Source organism: Bombina bombina, chromosome 1, assembly GCF_027579735.1.
Source record: "Bombina bombina isolate aBomBom1 chromosome 1, aBomBom1.pri, whole genome shotgun sequence".
Classification (NCBI taxonomy): domain Eukaryota; kingdom Metazoa; phylum Chordata; class Amphibia; order Anura; family Bombinatoridae; genus Bombina; species Bombina bombina.
Genome location: NC_069499.1, coordinates 1096991727 through 1097011660, shown reverse-complemented (window position 1 = coordinate 1097011660; position 19934 = coordinate 1096991727). Strand labels below are relative to the sequence as shown.

At 43.2% G+C, this 19934-nt stretch overlaps 1 protein-coding gene across 3 annotated transcripts in view; it reads left to right on the top strand.

Annotated features, from left to right (window-relative positions):
• LOC128642330 (CMP-N-acetylneuraminate-beta-galactosamide-alpha-2,3-sialyltransferase 2) overlaps window positions 1-19934 on the top strand; it is a 334854-nt gene that overhangs the window by 263741 nt on the left and 51179 nt on the right. For all 3 annotated transcript variants that reach the window (XM_053695242.1, XM_053695177.1, XM_053695104.1), the window contains exon 5: window positions 9818-9863. In XM_053695242.1, the coding sequence (XP_053551217.1) occupies window positions 9818-9863 (46 nt within the window). The remainder of the gene's footprint in view (window positions 1-9817; window positions 9864-19934) is intronic.

Here is a 19934-nt window from a genome sequence, read left to right as displayed (position 1 = left end):
GGTCCGAGTCTCTGGAAGAGACTCTTGACTCAATAACTATAGATGAGATTTCAAATAAGCTTAAAACCCTTAAGCTAGCTAATTCATTTATTTCAGATGCCGTAGTACATTTAACTAAACTTACGGCTAAGAATTCCGGATTCGTCATTCAGGCACGTAGAGCACTGTGGCTAAAATCCTGGTCAGCTGATGTTACTTCTAAATCTAAATTACTTAACATACCTTTCAAAGGGCAGACCTTATTCGGGCCCGGTTTGAAAGAAATTATCGCTGACATTACAGGAGGTAAAGGCCATGCCCTGCCTCAAGACCGAGCCAAACCTAGGGCTAGACAGTCTAATTTTCGTGCCTTTCGTAACTTCAAGGCAGGAGCAGCATCAACTTCCTCTGCACCAAAACAGGAAGGAGCTGTTGCTCGCTACAGACAAGGCTGGAAACCTAACCAGTCCTGGAACAAGGGCAAGCAGGCCAGAAAACCTGCTGCTGCCCCTAAGACAGCATGAATTGAGGGCCCCCGATCCGGGAACGGATCTAGTGGGGGGCAGACTCTCTCTCTTCGCCCAGGCTTGGGCAAGAGATGTCCAGGATCCCTGGGCTTTAGAGATCATATCTCAGGGATATCTTCTGGACTTCAAGGTTGTCAACAAACCAAATAAAGAAAGAGGCGTTTCTACGCTGTGTACAAGATCTCTTACTAATGGGAGTGATCCACCCGGTTCCGCGGTCGGAGCACGGACAGGGGTTTTACTCAAATCTGTTTGTGGTTCCCAAGAAAGAAGGAACCTTCAGACCAATCTTGGATTTAAAGCTCCTAAACAAATTCCTAAGAGTTCCATCGTTCAAAATGGAAACTATTCGGACAATCTTACCCATGATCCAAAAGGGTCAGTACATGACCACAGTGGATTTAAAGGACGCTTACCTTCACATACCGATTCACAAAGATCATTACCGGTATCTAAGGTTTGCCTTCCTAGACAGGCATTACCAGTTTGTAGCTCTTCCATTCGGATTGGCTACGGCTCCAAGAATCTTCACAAAGGTTCTGGGCGCTCTTCTGGCGGTACTAAGACCGTGAGGAATTTCGGTGGCTCCGTACCTAGACGACATTCTGATACAAGCGTCAAGCTTTCAAACTGCCAAGTCTCATGCAGAGTTAGTACTGGCATTTCTAAGGTCGCATGGGTGGAAGGTGAACGAAAAGAAGAGTTCTCTCTTTCCACTCACAAGAGTTCCCTTCTTGGGGACTCTTATAGATTCTGTAGAAATGAAGATCTACCTGACAGAAGACAGGTTAACAAAGCTTCAAAATGCTTGCCGTGTCCTTCATTCCATTCAACACCCGTCAGTGGCTAAATGCATGGAGGTAATCGGCTTAATGGTAGCGGCAATGGACATAGTACCCTTTGCACGCCTACATCTCAGACCGCTGCAATTGTGCATGCTAAGTCAGTGGAATGGGAATTACTCAGATTTGTCCCCTACTCTGAATCTAGATCAAGAGACCAGAAATTCTCTTCTATGGTGGCTTTCTCGGCCACATCTGTCCAGGGGGATGCCTTTCAGCAGGCCAGATTGGACAATTGTAACAACAGACGCCAGCCTACTAGGTTGGGGCGCTGTCTGGAATTCCCTGAAGGCTCAGGGATCATGGACTCGGGAGGAGAGTCTCCTTCCAATAAACATTCTGGAATTGAGAGCAGTTCTCAATGCCCTTCTGGCTTGGCCTCAGTTAACAACTCGGGGGTTCATCAGGTTTCAGTCGGACAACATCACGACTGTAGCTTACATCAACCATCAAGGAGGGACAAGAAGCTCCCTAGCGATGATGGAAGTATCAAAGATAATTCGCTGGGCAGAGTCTCACTCTTGCCACCTGTCAGCGATCCACATTCCAGGAGTGGAGAACTGGGAGGCGGATTTCCTAAGTCGTCAGACTTTTCATCCGGGTGAGTGGGAACTTCATCCGGAGGTCTTTGCCCAAATACTTCGACGTTGGGGCAAACCAGAGATAGATCTCATGGCGTCTCGCCAGAACGCCAAGCTTCCTTGTTACGGGTCCAGGGACCCGGGAGCGGTCCTAGTAGATGCTTTGACAGCACCTTGGACCTTCGGGATGGCCTATGTGTTTCCACCCTTCCCGATGCTTCCGCGATTGATTGCCAGGATCAAACAGGAGAGAGCATCGGTGATTCTAATAGCGCCTGCGTGGCCACGCAGGACCTGGTATGCAGATCTAGTGGACATGTCATCCTGTCCACCTTGGTCTCTGCCTCTGAGACAGGACCTTCTAATTCAGGGTCCTTTCAAACATCAAAATATAATTTCTCTGAAGCTGACTGCTTGGAAATTGAACGCTTGATTTTATCAAAGCGTGGATTTTCGGAGTCAGTAATTGATACCTTAATACAGGCTAGGAAACCTGTTACCAGAAAGTTTACCATAAAATATGGCGTAAATACTTACATTGGTGCGAATCCAACAGTTACTCATGGAGTAAGGTTAGGATTCCTAGGATATTGTCTTTTCTACAAGAAGGTTTAGAAAAGGGTTTATCTGCTAGTTCCTTAAAGGGACAGATCTCAGCTCTGTCCATTCTTTTACACAAACGTCTGTTAGAAGTTCCAGACGTTCAGGCTTTTTGTCAGGCTTTGGCCAGAATTAAGCCTGTGTTTAAAACTGTTGCTCCTCCATGGAGCTTAAATTTAGTTCTTAACGTTTTACAGGGTGTTCCGTTTGAACCCCTTCATTCCATTGATATTAAGTTGTTATCTTGGAAAGTTCTGTTTTTAATGGCTATTTCCTCGGCTCGAAGAGTCTCTGAGTTATCGGCCTTACATTGTGATTCTCCTTATCTGATTTTTCATTCAGACAAGGTAGTTCTGCGGACTAAACCTGGGTTCTTACCTAAGGTAGTCACTAATAGGAATATCAATCAAGAGATTGTTGTTCCATCATTGTGTCCTAACCCTTCTTCAAAGAAGGAACGACTTCTACACAATCTGGATGTAGTTCGTGCCCTGAAATTTTATTTACAGGCAACTAAAGATTTTCGCCAAACTTCTTCCCTGTGAGGAGAGGTCAAAAAGCTTCTGCTACCTCTCTCTCTTTCTGGCTTCGTAGCATAATACGTTTAGCCTATGAGACTGCTGGACAGCAGCCTCCTGAAAGAATTACAGCTCATTCTACTAGAGCTGTGGCTTCCACTTGGGCCTTTAAGAATGAGGCATCTGTTGAACAGATTTGCAAGGCTGCAACTTGGTCTTCTCTTCATACTTTTTCCAAATTTTACAAATTTGACACTTTTGCTTCTTCGGAGGCTGTTTTTGGGAGAAAGGTTCTTCAGGCAGTGGTCCCTTCCGTATAAAGATCCTGCCTGTCCCTCCCGTCATCCGTGTACTTTAGCTTTGGTATTGGTATCCCAGAAGTAATGATGACCCGTGGACTGACTACACTTAACAGGAGAAAACATAATTTATGCTTACCTGATAAATTCCTTTCTCCTGTAGTGTAGTCAGTCCACGGCCCGCCCTGTTTTTTATGGCAGGTCTAAATTTTTAAATTATACTCCAGTCACCACTGCACCCTTTAGCTTCTCCTTTCTCGTTGGTTCTCGGTCGAATGACTGGGTGTGACGTAGAGGGGAGGAGCTATATAGCAGCTCTGCTTGGGTGATCCTCTTGCACTTCCTGTTGGGGAGGAGTTAATATCCCAGAAGTAATGATGACCCGTGGACTGACTACACTACAGGAGAAAGGAATTTATCAGGTAAGCATAAATTATGTTTTTATTTCTTCAATCAAAAGTTTGTTATTTTAAACGACACCGGAGTGTGTTGTTTCTTCTCAGGCAGCATTAGAAGAAGAATCTACCTGAGTTTTGTCTATGATCTTAGCGGTCGTAACTAAGATCCACTTGCTGTTCTCGGCCATTCTGAGGAGTGAGGTAACTTCAGAACAGGGGATAGCATGCAGGGCCCACCTGCAAGGAGGTATGTGCGGTAAATTATTTTCTAAGGAATGGAATTGACTGAGAAAATACTGCTAATACCGATGTAATGTAAGTGCAGCCTTAAATGCAGTAGTAGCGACTGGTATCAGGCTGATATGTATGTATGTATACTCTGAGGTATTTCTGGGGAATGGAATTTCACTAAGAAAATACTGTCTATATTAAAGTAATATTTGAGCCTGCACTGCAGTGAAAGCGACTAGCAGCAGGCTTATTAATAACACTTCATAATTTTCATGTTTAAAACGTTTACTGGCATGTTAATCGTTTTTTCTGAGGTACTTGGTGATAAAACTTTATGGGCATGATTTTTACCACATGGCTGTTTATGAATAAAAACTGTTTACTGAGCTTCCCCACTGTTGTAATATGAGCGGGAGGGGCCTATTTTAGAGCTTTATTGCGCAGTAAAAATTTAGTCACAGTCTTCCTATTCTTCCTCCATGATCCAGGACGTCTCTACAGAGCCCAGGGGTCTCCAAAACTAGTTTTGAGGGAGGTAATCAATCACAGCAGATCTGTGACAGTGTGTTGACTGTGATAAAAAATCGTTAATTCAACTGTGTCACATTTTTATGTTTTCTTAAAGGCGCAGTAGCGTTTTTTATATAGCTTGTAAATTTATTTAAATTTTTTTCCAAGCTTGCTAGTGTTATTGCTAATCTGTTTAAACATGTCTGACACAGATGAAGCTGTTTGTTCAATATGTTTAAAGGCCAATGTGGAGCCCAATAGAAATTTGTGCACTCAATGTATAGATGTTACTTTGAATAAAAGTCAAACTTTATATGTGAAAGATATATCACCAGACAACGAGGGGGAAGTTATGCCGACTAACTCTCCTCACGTGTCAGTACCTTCGCCTCCCGCTCAGGAGGTGCGTGATATTGTGGCGCCAAGTACATCAGGGCGGCCCATACAAATCACTTTGCAAGACATGGCTAATGTTATGTCTGAAGTACTATCTAAATTGCCAGAATTTAGAGGTAAACAAGATCACTCTGGAATAAGAACAGAGTGCGCTGATAATAATAGAGCCATGTCTGATACTGCGTCACAATTTGCAGAACATGAGGACGGAGAGCTTCATTCTGTGGGTGACGGATCTGATCCAAGTAAACTGGATTCAGACATTTCAAATTTTAAATTTAAGCTTGAGAACCTCCGTGTATTACTAGGGGAGGTTTTAGCGGCTCTGAATGATTGTAACACGGTTGCAATTCCAGAGAAAGTATGTAGGCTGGATAAATATTTTGCGGTACCGGCGTGTACTGACGTTTTTCCTATACCTAAAAGGCTTACAGAAATTGTTAACAAGGAGTGGGATAGACCCGGTGTGCCTTTTTCACCCCCTCCTATATTTAGAAAAATGTTTCCAATAGATGCCACCACACGGGACTTATGGCAGACGGTCCCTAAGGTGGAGGGAGCAGTTTCTACTCTGGCTAAGCGCACCACTATCCCGGTGGAGGATAGCTGTGCTTTTTCAGATCCAATGGATAAAAAATTAGAGGGTTACCTTAAGAAAATGTTTGTTCAACAAGGTTTTATATTACAACCCCTTGCATGCATTGCGCCTGTCACTGCTGCGGCGGCATTCTGGTTTGAGTCTCTGGAAGAGACCCTTAGCACAGCTCCATTGGATGAGATTATGAACAAGCTTAAAGCCCTTAAGCTAGCTAATTCATTTATTTCTGATGCCGTAGTACACTTAACCAAACTTACGGCTAAGAACTCCGGATTCGCCATTCAAGCGCGTAGAGCGCTGTGGCTTAAATCCTGGTCAGCTGATGTGACTTCTAAATCTAAATTGCTTAATATTCCTTTCAAAGGGCAGACATTATTCGGGCCCGGTTTGAAAGAAATTATTGCTGACATTACTGGAGGTAAGGGCCATGCCCTGCCTCAAGACAGGGCCAAACCAAGGGCTAAACAGTCTAATTTTCGTGCCTTTCGTAACTTCAAGGCAGGAGCAGCATCAACTTCCTCCGCTCCAAGACAGGAAGGAACTGTTGCTCGCTACAGACAGGGCTGGAAACCTAACCAGTCCTGGAACAAGGGCAAGCAGGCCAGAAAACCTGCTGCTGCCCCTAAGACAGCATGAAGTGAGGGCCCCCGATCCGGAAACGGATCTAGTGGGGGGCAAACTTTCTCTCTTCGCCCAGGCTTGGGCAAGAGATGTCCAGGATCCCTGGGCGTTGGAGATCATATCTCAGGGATATCTTCTGGACTTCAAAGCTTCTCCTCCACAAGGGAGATTTCATCTTTCAAGGTTATCAGCAAACCAGATAAAGAAAGAGGCGTTTCTACGCTGTGTACAAGACCTCTTACTAATGGGAGTGATCCACCCAGTTCCGCGGTCGGAACACAGGCAAGGATTCTATTCAAATCTGTTTGTGGTTCCCAAAAAAGAGGGAACCTTCAGACCAATCTTGGACTTAAAAATCCTAAACAAATTCCTAAGAGTTCCATCGTTCAAAATGGAAACTATTCGAACCATCTTACCCATGATCCAAGAGGGTCAGTACATGACCACAGTGGATTTAAAGGATGCCTACCTTCACATACCGATTCACAAGGATCATTACCGGTATCTAAGATTTGCCTTCCTAAACAGGCATTACCAGTTTGTAGCTCTTCCCTTCGGGTTAGCTACGGCTCCAAGAATCTTTACAAAGGTTCTGGGCTCTCTTCTGGCGGTACTAAGACCGCGAGGCATAGCGGTAGCTCCGTACCTAGACGACATTCTGATACAAGCGTCAAGTTTCCAAACTGCCAAGTCTCATACAGAGTTAGTTCTGGCATTTCTAAGGTCGCATGGGTGGAAGGTGAACGTAGAAAAGAGTTCTCTATTGCCACTCACAAGACTTCCCTTCTTAGGGACTCTTATAGATTCTGTAGAAATGAAAATTTACCTGACGGAGGACAGGTTATCAAAACTTCTAAATGCTTGCCGTGTCCTTCATTCCATTCAACACCCGTCAGTGGCTCAGTGCATGGAGGTGATCGGCTTAATGGTAGCGGCAATGGACATAGTACCTTTTGCGCGCCTGCATCTCAGACCGCTGCAATTGTGCATGCTAAGTCAGTGGAATGGGGATTACTCAGATTTGTCCCCTCTGCTAAATCTGGATCAAGAGACCAGAGATTCTCTTCTATGGTGGCTTTCTCGGCCACATCTGTCCAAGGGGATGCCCTTCCGCAGGCCAGATTGGACGATTGTAACAACAGACGCCAGCCTTCTAGGTTGGGGCGCAGTCTAGAATTCCCTGAAGGCTCAGGGATCATGGACTCAGGAGGAGAGACTCCTTCCAATAAACATTCTGGAATTAAGAGCAATTTTCAATGCTCTTCTGGCTTGGCCTCAGTTAGCAACTCTGAGGTTCATCAGGTTTCAGTCGGACAACATCACGACTGTGGCTTACATCAACCATCAAGGAGGAACAAGGAGTTCCCTAGCGATGATGGAAGTCTCAAAGATAATTCGCTGGGCAGAGTCTCACTCTTGCCACCTGTCAGCGATCCACATCCCAGGCGTGGAGAACTGGGAGGCGGATTTTCTAAGTCGCCAGACCTTTCATCCGGGGGAGTGGGAACTTAATCCGGAGGTGTTTGCCCAACTGCTTCATCATTGGGGCAAACCAGATCTGGATCTCATGGCGTCTCGCCAGAACGCCAAGCTTCCTTGTTACGGATCCAGGTCCAGGGACCCGGGAGCGGTACTGATAGATGCTCTGACAGCACCTTGGGTTTTCAACATGGCTTATGTGTTTCCACCCTTCCCGATGCTTCCTCGATTGATTGCCAGGATCAAACAGGAGAGAGCATCGATGATTCTAATAGCGCCTGCGTGGCCACGCAGGACCTGGTATGCAGATCTAGTGGACATGTCGTCCTGTCCACCATGGTCTCTGCCTCTGAGACAGGACCTTCTGATTCAGGGTCCTTTCAAACATCCAAATCTAATTTCTCTGAGGCTGACTGCATGGAGATTGAACGCTTGATTCTCTCAAAGCGGGGATTCTCGGAGTCAGTGATTGATACCTTAATACAGGCTAGGAAACCTGTTACCAGGAAAATTTACCATAAAATATGGCGTAAATACTTATATTGGTGCGAATCCAAGAGTTACTCATGGAGTAAGGTTAGGATTCCTAGGATATTGTCTTTTCTACAAGAAGGTTTAGAAAAGGGTTTATCTGCTAGTTCGTTAAAGGGACAGATTTCAGCTCTGCCTATCCTTTTACACAAACGTCTGGCAGAAGTTCCAGACGTTCAGGCTTTTTGTCAGGCTTTGGCCAGGATTAAGCCTGTGTTTAAGACTGTTGCTCCGCCGTGGAGCTTAAACTTAGTTCTTAACGTTCTGCAAGGTGTTCCGTTTGAACCCCTTCATTCCATTGATATCAAGCTGTTATCTTGGAAAGTTCTGTTTTTAATGGCTATTTCCTCGGCTCGAAGAGTCTCTGAGTTATCGGCCTTACATTGTGATTCTCCTTATCTGATTTTTCATTCAGACAAGGTAGTTCTGCGTACTAAACCTGGGTTCTTACCTAAGGTAGTCACTAACAAGAATATCAATCAAGAGATTGTTGTTCCATCATTGTGCCCTAACCCTTCTTCAAAGAAGGAACGACTTCTGCACAATCTGGACGTCGTCCGTGCCCTGAAATTTTATTTGCAGGTAACTAAAGATTTTCGTCAAACTTCTTCCCTGTTTGTCGTTTATTCTGGACAGAGGAGAGGTCAAAAAGCTTCGGCTACCTCTCTCTCTTTTTGGCTTCGTAGCATAATACGTTTAGCCTATGAGACTGCTGGACAGCAGCCTCCTGAAAGGATTACGGCTCATTCTACTAGAGCTGTGGCTTCCACTTGGGCCTTTAAGAATGAGGCCTCTGTTGAACAGATTTGCAAGGCTGCAACTTGGTCTTCACTTCACACTTTTTCAAAATTTTACAAATTTGACACTTTTGCTTCTTCGGAGGCTGTTTTTGGGAGAAAGGTTCTACAGGCAGTGGTTCCTTCCGTGTAAAGATCCTGCCTGTCCCTCCCGTCATCCGTGTACTTTTAGCTTTGGTATTGGTATCCCATAAGTAATGGATGACCCGTGGACTGACTACACTTAACAGGAGAAAACATAATTTATGCTTACCTGATAAATTAATTTCTCCTGTAGTGTAGTCAGTCCACGGCCCGCCCTGTTTTTTACGGCAGGTCTAAATTTTAAATTAAACTCCAGTCACCACTGCACCCTATAGTTTTCTCCTTTCTCGTTTGGTTTCGGTCGAATGACTGGGTATGACGTAGAGGGGAGGAGCTATATAGCAGCTCTGCTTGGGTGATCCTCTTGCACTTCCTGTTAGAGAGGAGATATAATCCCATAAGTAATGGATGACCCGTGGACTGACTACACTACAGGAGAAATGAATTTATCAGGTAAGCATAAATTATATTTTTAAACATTCTAATTTACTTCTATTATCTAATTTGCTTCAATCTTTAGATATCCTTTGTTGAAGAAATAACAATGCACAGGGGTAAGCCAATCACATGAGGCATATATGTGCAGCCATTAATCAGCAGCTACTAAGCCTATATAGATATGCTTTTCAACAAAGAATATCAAGAGAATAAATCAAATTAGATAATTAAAGTAAATTGGAAAGTTGTTTTAAATTGTATTCTCTATCTGAATCATGAAAAAAATGGGTTTCATATCATTTTAAGCTCTTGCATTCTCAAAACATCTTGTCAATAAATGTATCTTATTTATTTGCTAAGAAATTACTGATGTGTTTTTTCTTTTTAGCACTTACACCAAGGTAAAACCATTTATCAATGCTGACAAAGACAAGGTAAGGATTATTTCATTACAGTTACAATCTGTAAATTATTTAGAACTGTTTTCTTGATCTGTTATGTACATTTTTGTCCAACTGTCAGAAAAGCTACCATAAGAAAAAAAAGTCTTTGTGTGTACCTGAAAACATTCACGGTGGTCTAACATTACATAAAGAAGGCGACCACTTAGGATTTAACTCATTTAAGGATTACTAAATTACAGTAGATTGTATAACCAACAATTGTGTATTGAAAAAATATTGTAATAGCACTTGTTCTGATTTTTTTTCCTGACAAATTTCAAAAGGTACTCCAATTGTTGCCCCCCTATATAATGTGAAAGCCATCAGCCAATCACTGACTCAGGTACATTGTGAACTATTGCATATACTCAGAAGTAGCCAGTGCTTCAGAAAGTGTGCATATAAAAAGTCTCTCAAAACTGCATGCTTTATCTATATCATAAAAGTTAAGTTTTTACTTCAATGGCCTTTTAATGGGCCTTGCATGCCACTGAGGATTAATGTGTGCTGTAGTGTTTGGGCACTAACACCTCAGTAGTCATAGTTCTGGCCTCCACAGATATGGTGGCAGCCTTTCAAAGATGGATTCAGCTAGACAGAAGTGACCCTGAGCATATGCAGCTTAATTGCACTTGAAAAATATCAATTAATTCTAGAAGTGGCCATCTTGGAAACACCACAGAAATATTTTGGAAGACAAGGACTTTGGCAGTGCATGCACAGAAAACAAGTATCAGGAGGTGGTGTAGGTATTTTACTTTCCTCTCTTTGCACCTTTCAACAAATACATCCTATCTCTTCCCTCACTTTTCCCTCATTCGAAACCCACAGGATTCGCTTATTCTCCCCTCTCTCTGTACGTGTTGCAGTCATATACCGACCCCCTGGCTCCTCAACTCAATTTCTAGATCACTTGGCTGCCTGGCTACCCTATTTCCTTTCCTCAGACACCCCTGCCCTCATTCTTGGCGACTTCAACATCCCCCTTAACAATCCCACTGCCTCATCTGCTAAACAACTTCTGCAACTCACTTCCTCTTTTGGTCTGTCACAATAGACTGATTCTCCCACTCACAAAGATGGTCACTCTCTTGACCTGATCTTTAGCTATCGATGCACTCTCTCAAACTTCCCTTTTCCTCTTTCTGATCACCATCTCCTTACTTGCAACATATCATCCCTTCCTACAACTCTCCCTCCTTCTACTCCTCACACCAAACTTCACAGAAGCACTATGTCTTTAGATCAGCAACAACTTGCTAATTCCCTTAAACCACTCCTCTCATCCTTCTCCTCCTTTTCCTGCCCTGAACAATCTATCTGCCACTATAATTCCACCCCTATATCCGTCCTTGACAATCTCCCCCCTCTTACCATTGCTCGGAAATCACACATACTCCTCTGACACGGTACCTACGCAGATGTTCCCGTACTGCTGAACGGCATTGGAGAAAATCACGGAGCTCAGCTGATTTTCTTCATTACAAATTCATCTTGAACTCCTACTATTCTGCCCTTAATCTCCATAAGCAACACTACTTCTCTACTCTTATCTCTAATCTTTCTTCAAACCCAAAACGTCTGTTCTCCACTTTCAATGCTCTCCTCCGCCCTCCCCCACTTCCTAATACAACTTCTCTGTCAGCTAAAGACTTTGCCAGTCACTTCATTAACAAAATTGACTCCATCAGACATGAAATCAGCTCTCAACATAATTCCATTCTCTCCCCCCCTCAAATACTCTCACTCAACCACAACCCTCATAACCTGAAACTTAGTTCATTCTCCCCTGTTACTGAGGAAGAAGTTTCGGCACTTATACTGCACTCTCACCTCACTACCTGTCCCCTTGACCCTATCCCCTCACAGCTACTCCCCTCCCTCTCTGCTACCCTTACCCCTATACTAACACACATTTTCAACCTCTCCCTCAGCACTGGTACATTTCCCTCATCGATGAAACATGCACTGGTCACACCTATCCTCAAAAAACCTTCCCTTGATCCTACCTCCCCATCCAACTACCGCCCTATTTCCCTCCTCCCTCTTACTTCAAAGCTTCTCGAAAAACTAGTATATGCACGCCTATCCCGTTTCCTTACGTTAAACTCCCTTCTTGACCCGCTGCAATCTGGATTTCTTCCCTATCACTCCACAGAGACAGCTATTGTTAAGGTCACCAACGACCTACTTACAGCAATATCAAAAGGCCACTTCTCTCTGCTTATCCTCCTTGATCTGTCCGCAGCCTTTGACACTGTTGACCATCCTCTTTCTTTCATGTAATTAGCAAGAGTCCATGAGCTAGTGACGTATGGGATATACATTCCTACCAGGAGGGGCAAAGTTCCCCAAACCTTAAAATGCCTATAAATACACCCCTCACCACACCCACAATTCAGTTTTACAAACTTTGCCTCCCGTGGAGGTGGTGAAGTAAGTTTGTGCTTAAGATTCTTCGTTGATATGCGCTTCGCAACAGGTTGAAGCCCGGTTTTCCTCTCAGAGTACAGCGAATGTCAGAGGGATGTGAAGAGAGTATTGCCTATTTGAATACAATGGTCTACCTCTAGGGGATCTATTTCATAGGTTCTCTGTTATCGGTCGTAGAGATTTCTTCTCCTACCTCCCTTTTCAGATCGACGATATACTCTTATATACCATTACCTCTACTGATTCTCGTTTCAGTACTGGTTTGGCTATCTACTATATGTAGAGGAGTGCCCTGGGGTAAGTAAGTCTTATTTTTTGTGACACTCTAAGCTATGGTTGGGCACTTTATATGTAAAGTTCTAAATATATGTCTATAAACTTATATTTGCCTTGATTCAGGATAATCAGTATTTCTCCAACATAGGTGTGTCCGGTCCACGGCGTCATCCTTACTTGTGGGATATTCTCTTCCCCAACAGGAAATGGCAAAGAGCCCAGCAAAGCTGGTCACATGATCCCTCCTAGGCTCCGCCTTCCCCAGTCATTCTCTTTGCCGTTGTACAGGCAACATCTCCACGGAGATGGCTTAGAGTTTTTTAGTGTTTAACTGTAGTTTTTATTATTCAATCAAGAGTTTGTTATTTTAAAATAGTGCTGGTATGTACTATTTACTCTGAAACAGAAAAGAGATGAAGATTTCTGTTTGTAAGAGGAAAATGATTTTAGCAACCGTTACTAAAATCGATGGCTGTTTCCACACAGGACTGTTGAGAGGAATTAACTTCAGTTGGGGGAACAGTGAGCAGACTTTTGCTGCTTGAGGTATGACACATTCTAACAAGACGATGTAATGCTGGAAGCTGTCATTTTCCCTATGGGATCCGGTAAGCCATTTTTATTACAGAAAGAAAAAAAGGGCTTCACAAGGGCTTTTTAAGACTGTAGACATTTTCTGGGCTAAATCGATTTATATATAAACATATTTTATACTCCATAGCCTTGAGGAATTATTTTAATCTTGGGAATTATGTAAAATAACCGGCAGGCACTGTATTGGACACCTTATTCTCTAGGGGCTTTCCCTAATCATAGGCAGAGTCTCATTTTCGCGCCTGTATTGCGCACTTGTTTTTGAGAAGCATGACATGCAGATGCATGTGTGAGGAGCTCTGATACATAGAAAAGACTTTCTGAAGGCGTCATTTGGTATCGTATTCCCCTTTGGGCTTGGTTGGGTCTCAGCAAAGCAGATACCAGGGACTGTAAAGGGGTTAAATATAAAAACGGCTCCGGTTCCGTTATTTTAAGGGTTAAAGCTTCCAAATTTGGTGTGCAATACTTTTAAGGCTTTAAGACACTGTGGTGAAATTCCTTCATACTTTTTCGCAATTGCAGTAATAAAGTGTGTTCAGTTTAAAATTTAAAGTGACAGTAACGGTTTTATTTTAAAACGTTTTTTGTACTTTGTTATCAAGTTTATGCCTGTTTAACATGTCTGAACTACCAGATAGACTGTGTTCTGAATGTGGGGAAGCCAAGGTTCCTTCTCATTTAAATAGATGTGATTTATGTGACACAAAATTTAGAGAAAATGATGCCCAAGATGATTCCTCAAGTGAGGGGAGTAAGCATGGTACTGCATCATCCCCTCCTTCGTCTACACCAGTCTTGCCCACTCAGGAGGCCCCTAGTACATCTAGCGCGCCAATACTCCTTACTATGCAACAATTAACGGCTGTAATGGATAATTCTATCAAAAACATTTTAGCCAAAATGCCCACTTATCAGCGAAAGCGCGACTGCTCTGTTTTAGAAAATACTGAAGAGCATGAGGACGCTGATGATATTGGTTCTGAAGGGCCCCTACACCAGTCTGAGGGGGCCAGGGAGGTTTTGTCTGAGGGAGAAATTTCAGATTCAGGGAAAATTTCTCAACAAGCTGAACCTGATGTGATTACATTTAAATTTAAATTGGAACATCTCCGCGCTCTGCTTAAGGAGGTGTTATCCACTCTGGATGATTGTGAGAATTTGGTCATTCCAGAGAAACTATGTAAAATGGACAAGTTCCTAGAGGTCCCGGGGCCCCCCGAAGCTTTTCCTATACCCAAGCGGGTGGCGGACATTGTAAATAAAGAATGGGAAAGGCCCGGTATACCTTTCGTCCCTCCCCCCATATTTAAAAAATTGTTTCCTATGGTCGACCCCAGAAAGGACTTATGGCAGACAGTCCCCAAGGTCGAGGGGGCGGTTTCTACTCTAAACAAACGCACCACTATACCCATAGAAGATAGTTGTGCTTTCAAAGATCCTATGGATAAAAAATTAGAAGGTTTGCTTAAAAAGATGTTTGTTCAGCAAGGTTACCTTCTACAACCAATTTCATGCATTGTTCCTGTCACTACAGCCGCGTGTTTCTGGTTCGATGAGCTAGAAAAGGCGCTCAATAATAATTCTTCTTCTTATGAGGAGATTATGGACAGAATTCATGCTCTCAAATTGGCTAATTCTTTCACCCTAGACGCCACTTTGCAATTGGCTAGGTTATCGGCGAAAAATTCTGGTTTTGCTATTGTGGCGCGCAGAGCGCTTTGGTTAAAATCTTGGTCAGCGGATGCGTCTTCCAAGAACAAATTGCTTAACATTCCTTTCATCAAGGGGCTTCCCCCAAGGGGGAGGTTCCACAGGTCTCAATTGTCTTCAGACCACATAAAAAAACAGGCATTCTTACATTGTGTAGAAGACCTGTTAAAAATGGGAGTGATTCATCCTGTTCCATTAGGAGAACAAGGGATGGGGTTCTACTCCAATCTGTTCGTAGTTCCCAAAAAAGAGGGAACATTCAGACCAATCTTAGATCTCAAGATCCTAAACAAGTTTCTCAAGGTTCCATCGTTCAAAATGGAAACCATTCGAACAATTCTTCCTTCCATCCAGGAAGGTCAATTCATGACCACGGTGGATTTAAAGGATGCGTATCTACATATTCCTATCCACAAGGAACATCATCGGTTCCTAAGGTTCGCATTCCTGGACAAGCATTACCAATTTGTGGCACTTCCGTTCGGATTAGCCACTGCTCCAAGGATTTTCACAAAGGTACTAGGGTCCCTTCTAGCGGTGCTAAGACCAAGGGGCATTGCAGTAGTACCTTACTTGGACGACATTCTGATTCAAGCGTCGTCCCTTCCTCAAGCAAAGGCTCACACGGACATTGTCCTGGCCTTTCTCAGATCTCACGGGTGGAAAGTGAACGTAGAAAAAAGTTCTCTATCTCCGTCAACAAGGGTTCCCTTCTTGGGAACAATAATAGACTCCTTAGAACTGAGGATTTTTCTGACAGAGGCCAGAAAATCAAAACTTCTAAACTCTTGTCAAATACTTCATTCTGTTCCTCTTCCTTCCATAGCGCAGTGCATGGAAGTAATAGGTTTGATGGTAGCGGCAATGGACATAGTTCCTTTTGCGCGAATTCATCTAAGACCATTACAACTGTGCATGCTCAGTCAGTGGAATGGGGACTATACAGACTTGTCTCCGACGATACAAGTAAATCAGAGGACCAGAGATTCACTCCGTTGGTGGCTGTCCCTGGACAACCTGTCACAGGGGATGAGCTTCCGCAGACCAGAGTGGGTCATTGTCACGACCGACGCCAGTCTGGTGGGCTGGGGCGCGGTCTGGGGACCCCTGAAAGCTCAGGGTCTTTGGTCTCGGGAAGAATCTCTTCTTCCGATAAATATTCTGGAACTGAGAGCGATACTCAATGCTCTCAAGGCTTGGCCTCAGCTAGCAAAGGCCAAGTTCATACGGTTTCAATCAGACAACATGACGACTGTTGCGTACATCAACAATCAGGGGGGAACAAGGAGTTCCCTGGCGATGGAAGAAGTGACCAAAATCATTCAATGGGCGGAGACTCACTCCTGCCACTTGTCTGCAATCCACATCCCAGGAGTGGAAAATTGGGAAGCGGATTTTCTGAGTCGTCAGACATTTCATCCGGGGGAGTGGGAACTCCATCCGGAAATCTTTGCCCAAATTACTCAATTGTGGGGCATTCCAGACATGGATCTGATGGCCTCTCGTCAGAACTTCAAGGTTCCTTGCTACGGGTCCAGATCCAGGGATCCCAAGGCGACTCTAGTAGATGCACTAGTAGCACCTTGGACCTTCAAACTAGCTTATGTATTCCCGCCGTTTCCTCTCATCCCCAGGCTGGTAGCCAGGATCAATCAGGAGAGAGCATCGGTGATCTTGATAGCTCCTGCGTGGCCACGCAGGACTTGGTATGCAGACCTGGTGAATATGTCATCGGCTCCACCATGGAAGCTACCTTTGAGACGAGACCTTCTTGTTCAAGGTCCGTTCGAACATCCGAATCTGGTCTCACTCCAACTGACTGCTTGGAGATTGAACGCTTGATCTTATCAAAGCGAGGGTTCTCAGATTCTGTCATTGATACTCTTGTTCAGGCCAGAAAGCCTGTAACTAGAAAAATTTACCACAAAATATGGAAAAAATATATCTGTTGGTGTGAATCTAAAGGATTCCCTTGGGACAAGGTAAAAATTCCTAAGATTCTATCCTTTCTTCAAGAAGGTTTGGAGAAAGGATTATCTGCTAGTTCCTTGAAGGGATAAATGTAAGGAAAGGAAACCCAGAATATGATAGGCAGTCTGTATTGTATTAACAACAAAAAGGTATCAAATAAAGTGCAAGGTGCTAAAAAGAAACTCTCAAGTTCCTTGGTATATCACTCATTCACTCGCTCCAGCGTGGACAATGGAGATCTCACTCACCCAATCCAATGGAGAAGGCGGGTATCGCCATTCGCGGCTGTAGATTCAATCCGGACACCTCTAAGGGGGCTCGGCCCAATTCCGGCCAATGGAACACACTCTGGAACGAGGCAGAGATCCCTTGCTCCGCCTCAACTTATTCCAGACACTTGTTCCTCCGATAGAATACAGTATCCCTCCGCCAGTGACGTAGTGAAAAACAGTTCCTGCTTGCAATAGGGAACTGCCAAATGTAGAAAAGCACACAATGCAATCCTCTTTGAAGAGTATAAGCTCGTAATGCACAGCAGGAAACAGCCAAACTCCGGACAATAATAGCTTGAAAAGAGAAAGTGGAGGCTGTTTCCTTAAAATTAATTCCTTTATTTATTCAGTTTAAAACCGGCAAACACAGCAAGGATAGGGTATGGTGTAGAAGGCGCAGCACAGTCTGGCTTACGCGTTTCGGATGAAATCCGTAGTCATAGCCTACTGTGCTGTGCTCCACACCTGCTTAAAACTAGTTAAAACAAATGTGATTGGTGCACACATAAAAAACAACGCCTTCAAGTTTAACCAATACCAACAGTGTATAAAATTAACCCACTGGTGTCAGTACCGCACAATCTAATACATTGCCTGAGCCCATACAACCGTAATATACACACTGCAATAATTATGTCAATAACCAACATAGTGGTATACATTGTAGACAAAATGTCAAATACTAAGGGTTAGTAAGTAATTAAATGTTATTAAAAATTCTAATGCCCAGATAGTGCGTATAGGAGTCTCTATTAATATATCCTAGATATGTGAGAGTTAAATCATTACTCTTATCCTATCTAATGCACTAATGGGCAACAGAATTCAAACAATACCTTAAGTAAAGAATACCACAATAGATGCTATCATGTGTCAAAAATAAATAAATGTATAAACAAATTATAAAAATATTATAGACATGCAATAAGCAAATAATTCTAAATGAGGAGTAACCTGTCAAATACTGTATGAATTAAAGATATCTAAACAAATTGTCATCATAATGATATATGGTAGAAAATAACAAGCTAACAAATAGCGCCTCCCCATAAAGTAATCCAATGTGATATGATACAGGTTGAGCACACATGACCATCCGATGAGTCTTAAATTATAATATACAAGGAGATCTATAGGTAAATGTATTGCGAAATACCATAATATTTATTCCCACAGGTTCATTACGTCATATCTTGAATTTAGACCATCAGGCACCCGAGTGCCTAAGGTAAAAATCCAAAAGGCTTCGCGTCTGGCGAGCAATTGGTCCAGATTACCCCCCCTAGCAGGTCTAGAAACTTTCTCAATAGCACACCATGTGAATCCTTTAAGGTTGTTATCATGGTAGACTCCAAAGTGTTGTACTATTGGAGTCGTGGATCTCTTAGTGGAGAAAGAGGAAAGATGTTCCCTAATTCTAGAGTTCAGGTCTCTGGAGGTGAGTCCCACATACTGAATCTGGCACAATGTGCATTCAATCATATAGACTACCGATTCCGTTTTACAATTCATACAAGAATTGATTTTGTAACTTTTCCTCGTTCTTACACTCACAAATTCCTTAGTCACCTTGGCATAATCACAGGGCTTGCACTTCCTGTGACCGCATCTGTACATCCCAGTATGTACCAACCATGATCCCCTCTCATCTTTGTCAGTTTTTAGCAGGGTGGGCGAAAGAATAGATCCCAATGTGGGGCTTTTCCTGTAGGCACATCTGAGTCCTTGTCGGACTGTGTCAACCAATTTATCCTCAGCCTTCAATATTGGAAAATGTTTCCTGATAATCTCACATACCTGAGGATATTGGGTACTGTGTGTTGTAACAAAAGTAATTCCCTGTTTGGTTGAACTGTGCTTATTTTTACTTTTCAGTAAGCTCTCTCTCGGTATTACTTGTACAGATTCTCTAGCCCTTTTGATCACTTTTTTGGGATACTTTCTCTCTTTTAATCTCATCTCCAATCTTTCTGCCTCCCTGCAAAAGTCCTCATTGGAGGTACAGTTCCTTTTAATCCGGGTATATTCACCTTTTGCAATAGCATAGGGAACATGTCTGGGATGACAGCTTGTTCCTAAGAGTAAGGAGTTCCCTGAAATGCTATTGCAAAAGGTGAATATACCCGGATTAAAAGGAACTGTACCTCCAATGAGGACTTTTGCAGGGAGGCAGAAAGATTGGAGATGAGATTAAAAGAGAGAAAGTATCCCAAAAAAGTGATCAAAAGGGCTAGAGAATCTGTACAAGTAATACCGAGAGAGAGCTTACTGAAAAGTAAAAATAAGCACAGTTCAACCAAACAGGGAATTACTTTTGTTACAACACACAGTACCCAATATCCTCAGGTATGTGAGATTATCAGGAAACATTTTCCAATATTGAAGGCTGAGGATAAATTGGTTGACACAGTCCGACAAGGACTCAGATGTGCCTACAGGAAAAGCCCCACATTGGGATCTATTCTTTCGCCCACCCTGCTAAAAACTGACAAAGATGAGAGGGGATCATGGTTGGTACATACTGGGATGTACAGATGCGGTCACAGGAAGTGCAAGCCCTGTGATTATGCCAAGGTGACTAAGGAATTTGTGAGTGTAAGAACGAGGAAAAGTTACAAAATCAATTCTTGTATGAATTGTAAAACGGAATCGGTAGTCTATATGATTGAATGCACATTGTGCCAGATTCAGTATGTGGGACTCACCTCCAGAGACCTGAACTCTAGAATTAGGGAACATCTTTCCTCTTTCTCCACTAAGAGATCCACGACTCCAATAGTACAACACTTTGGAGTCTACCATG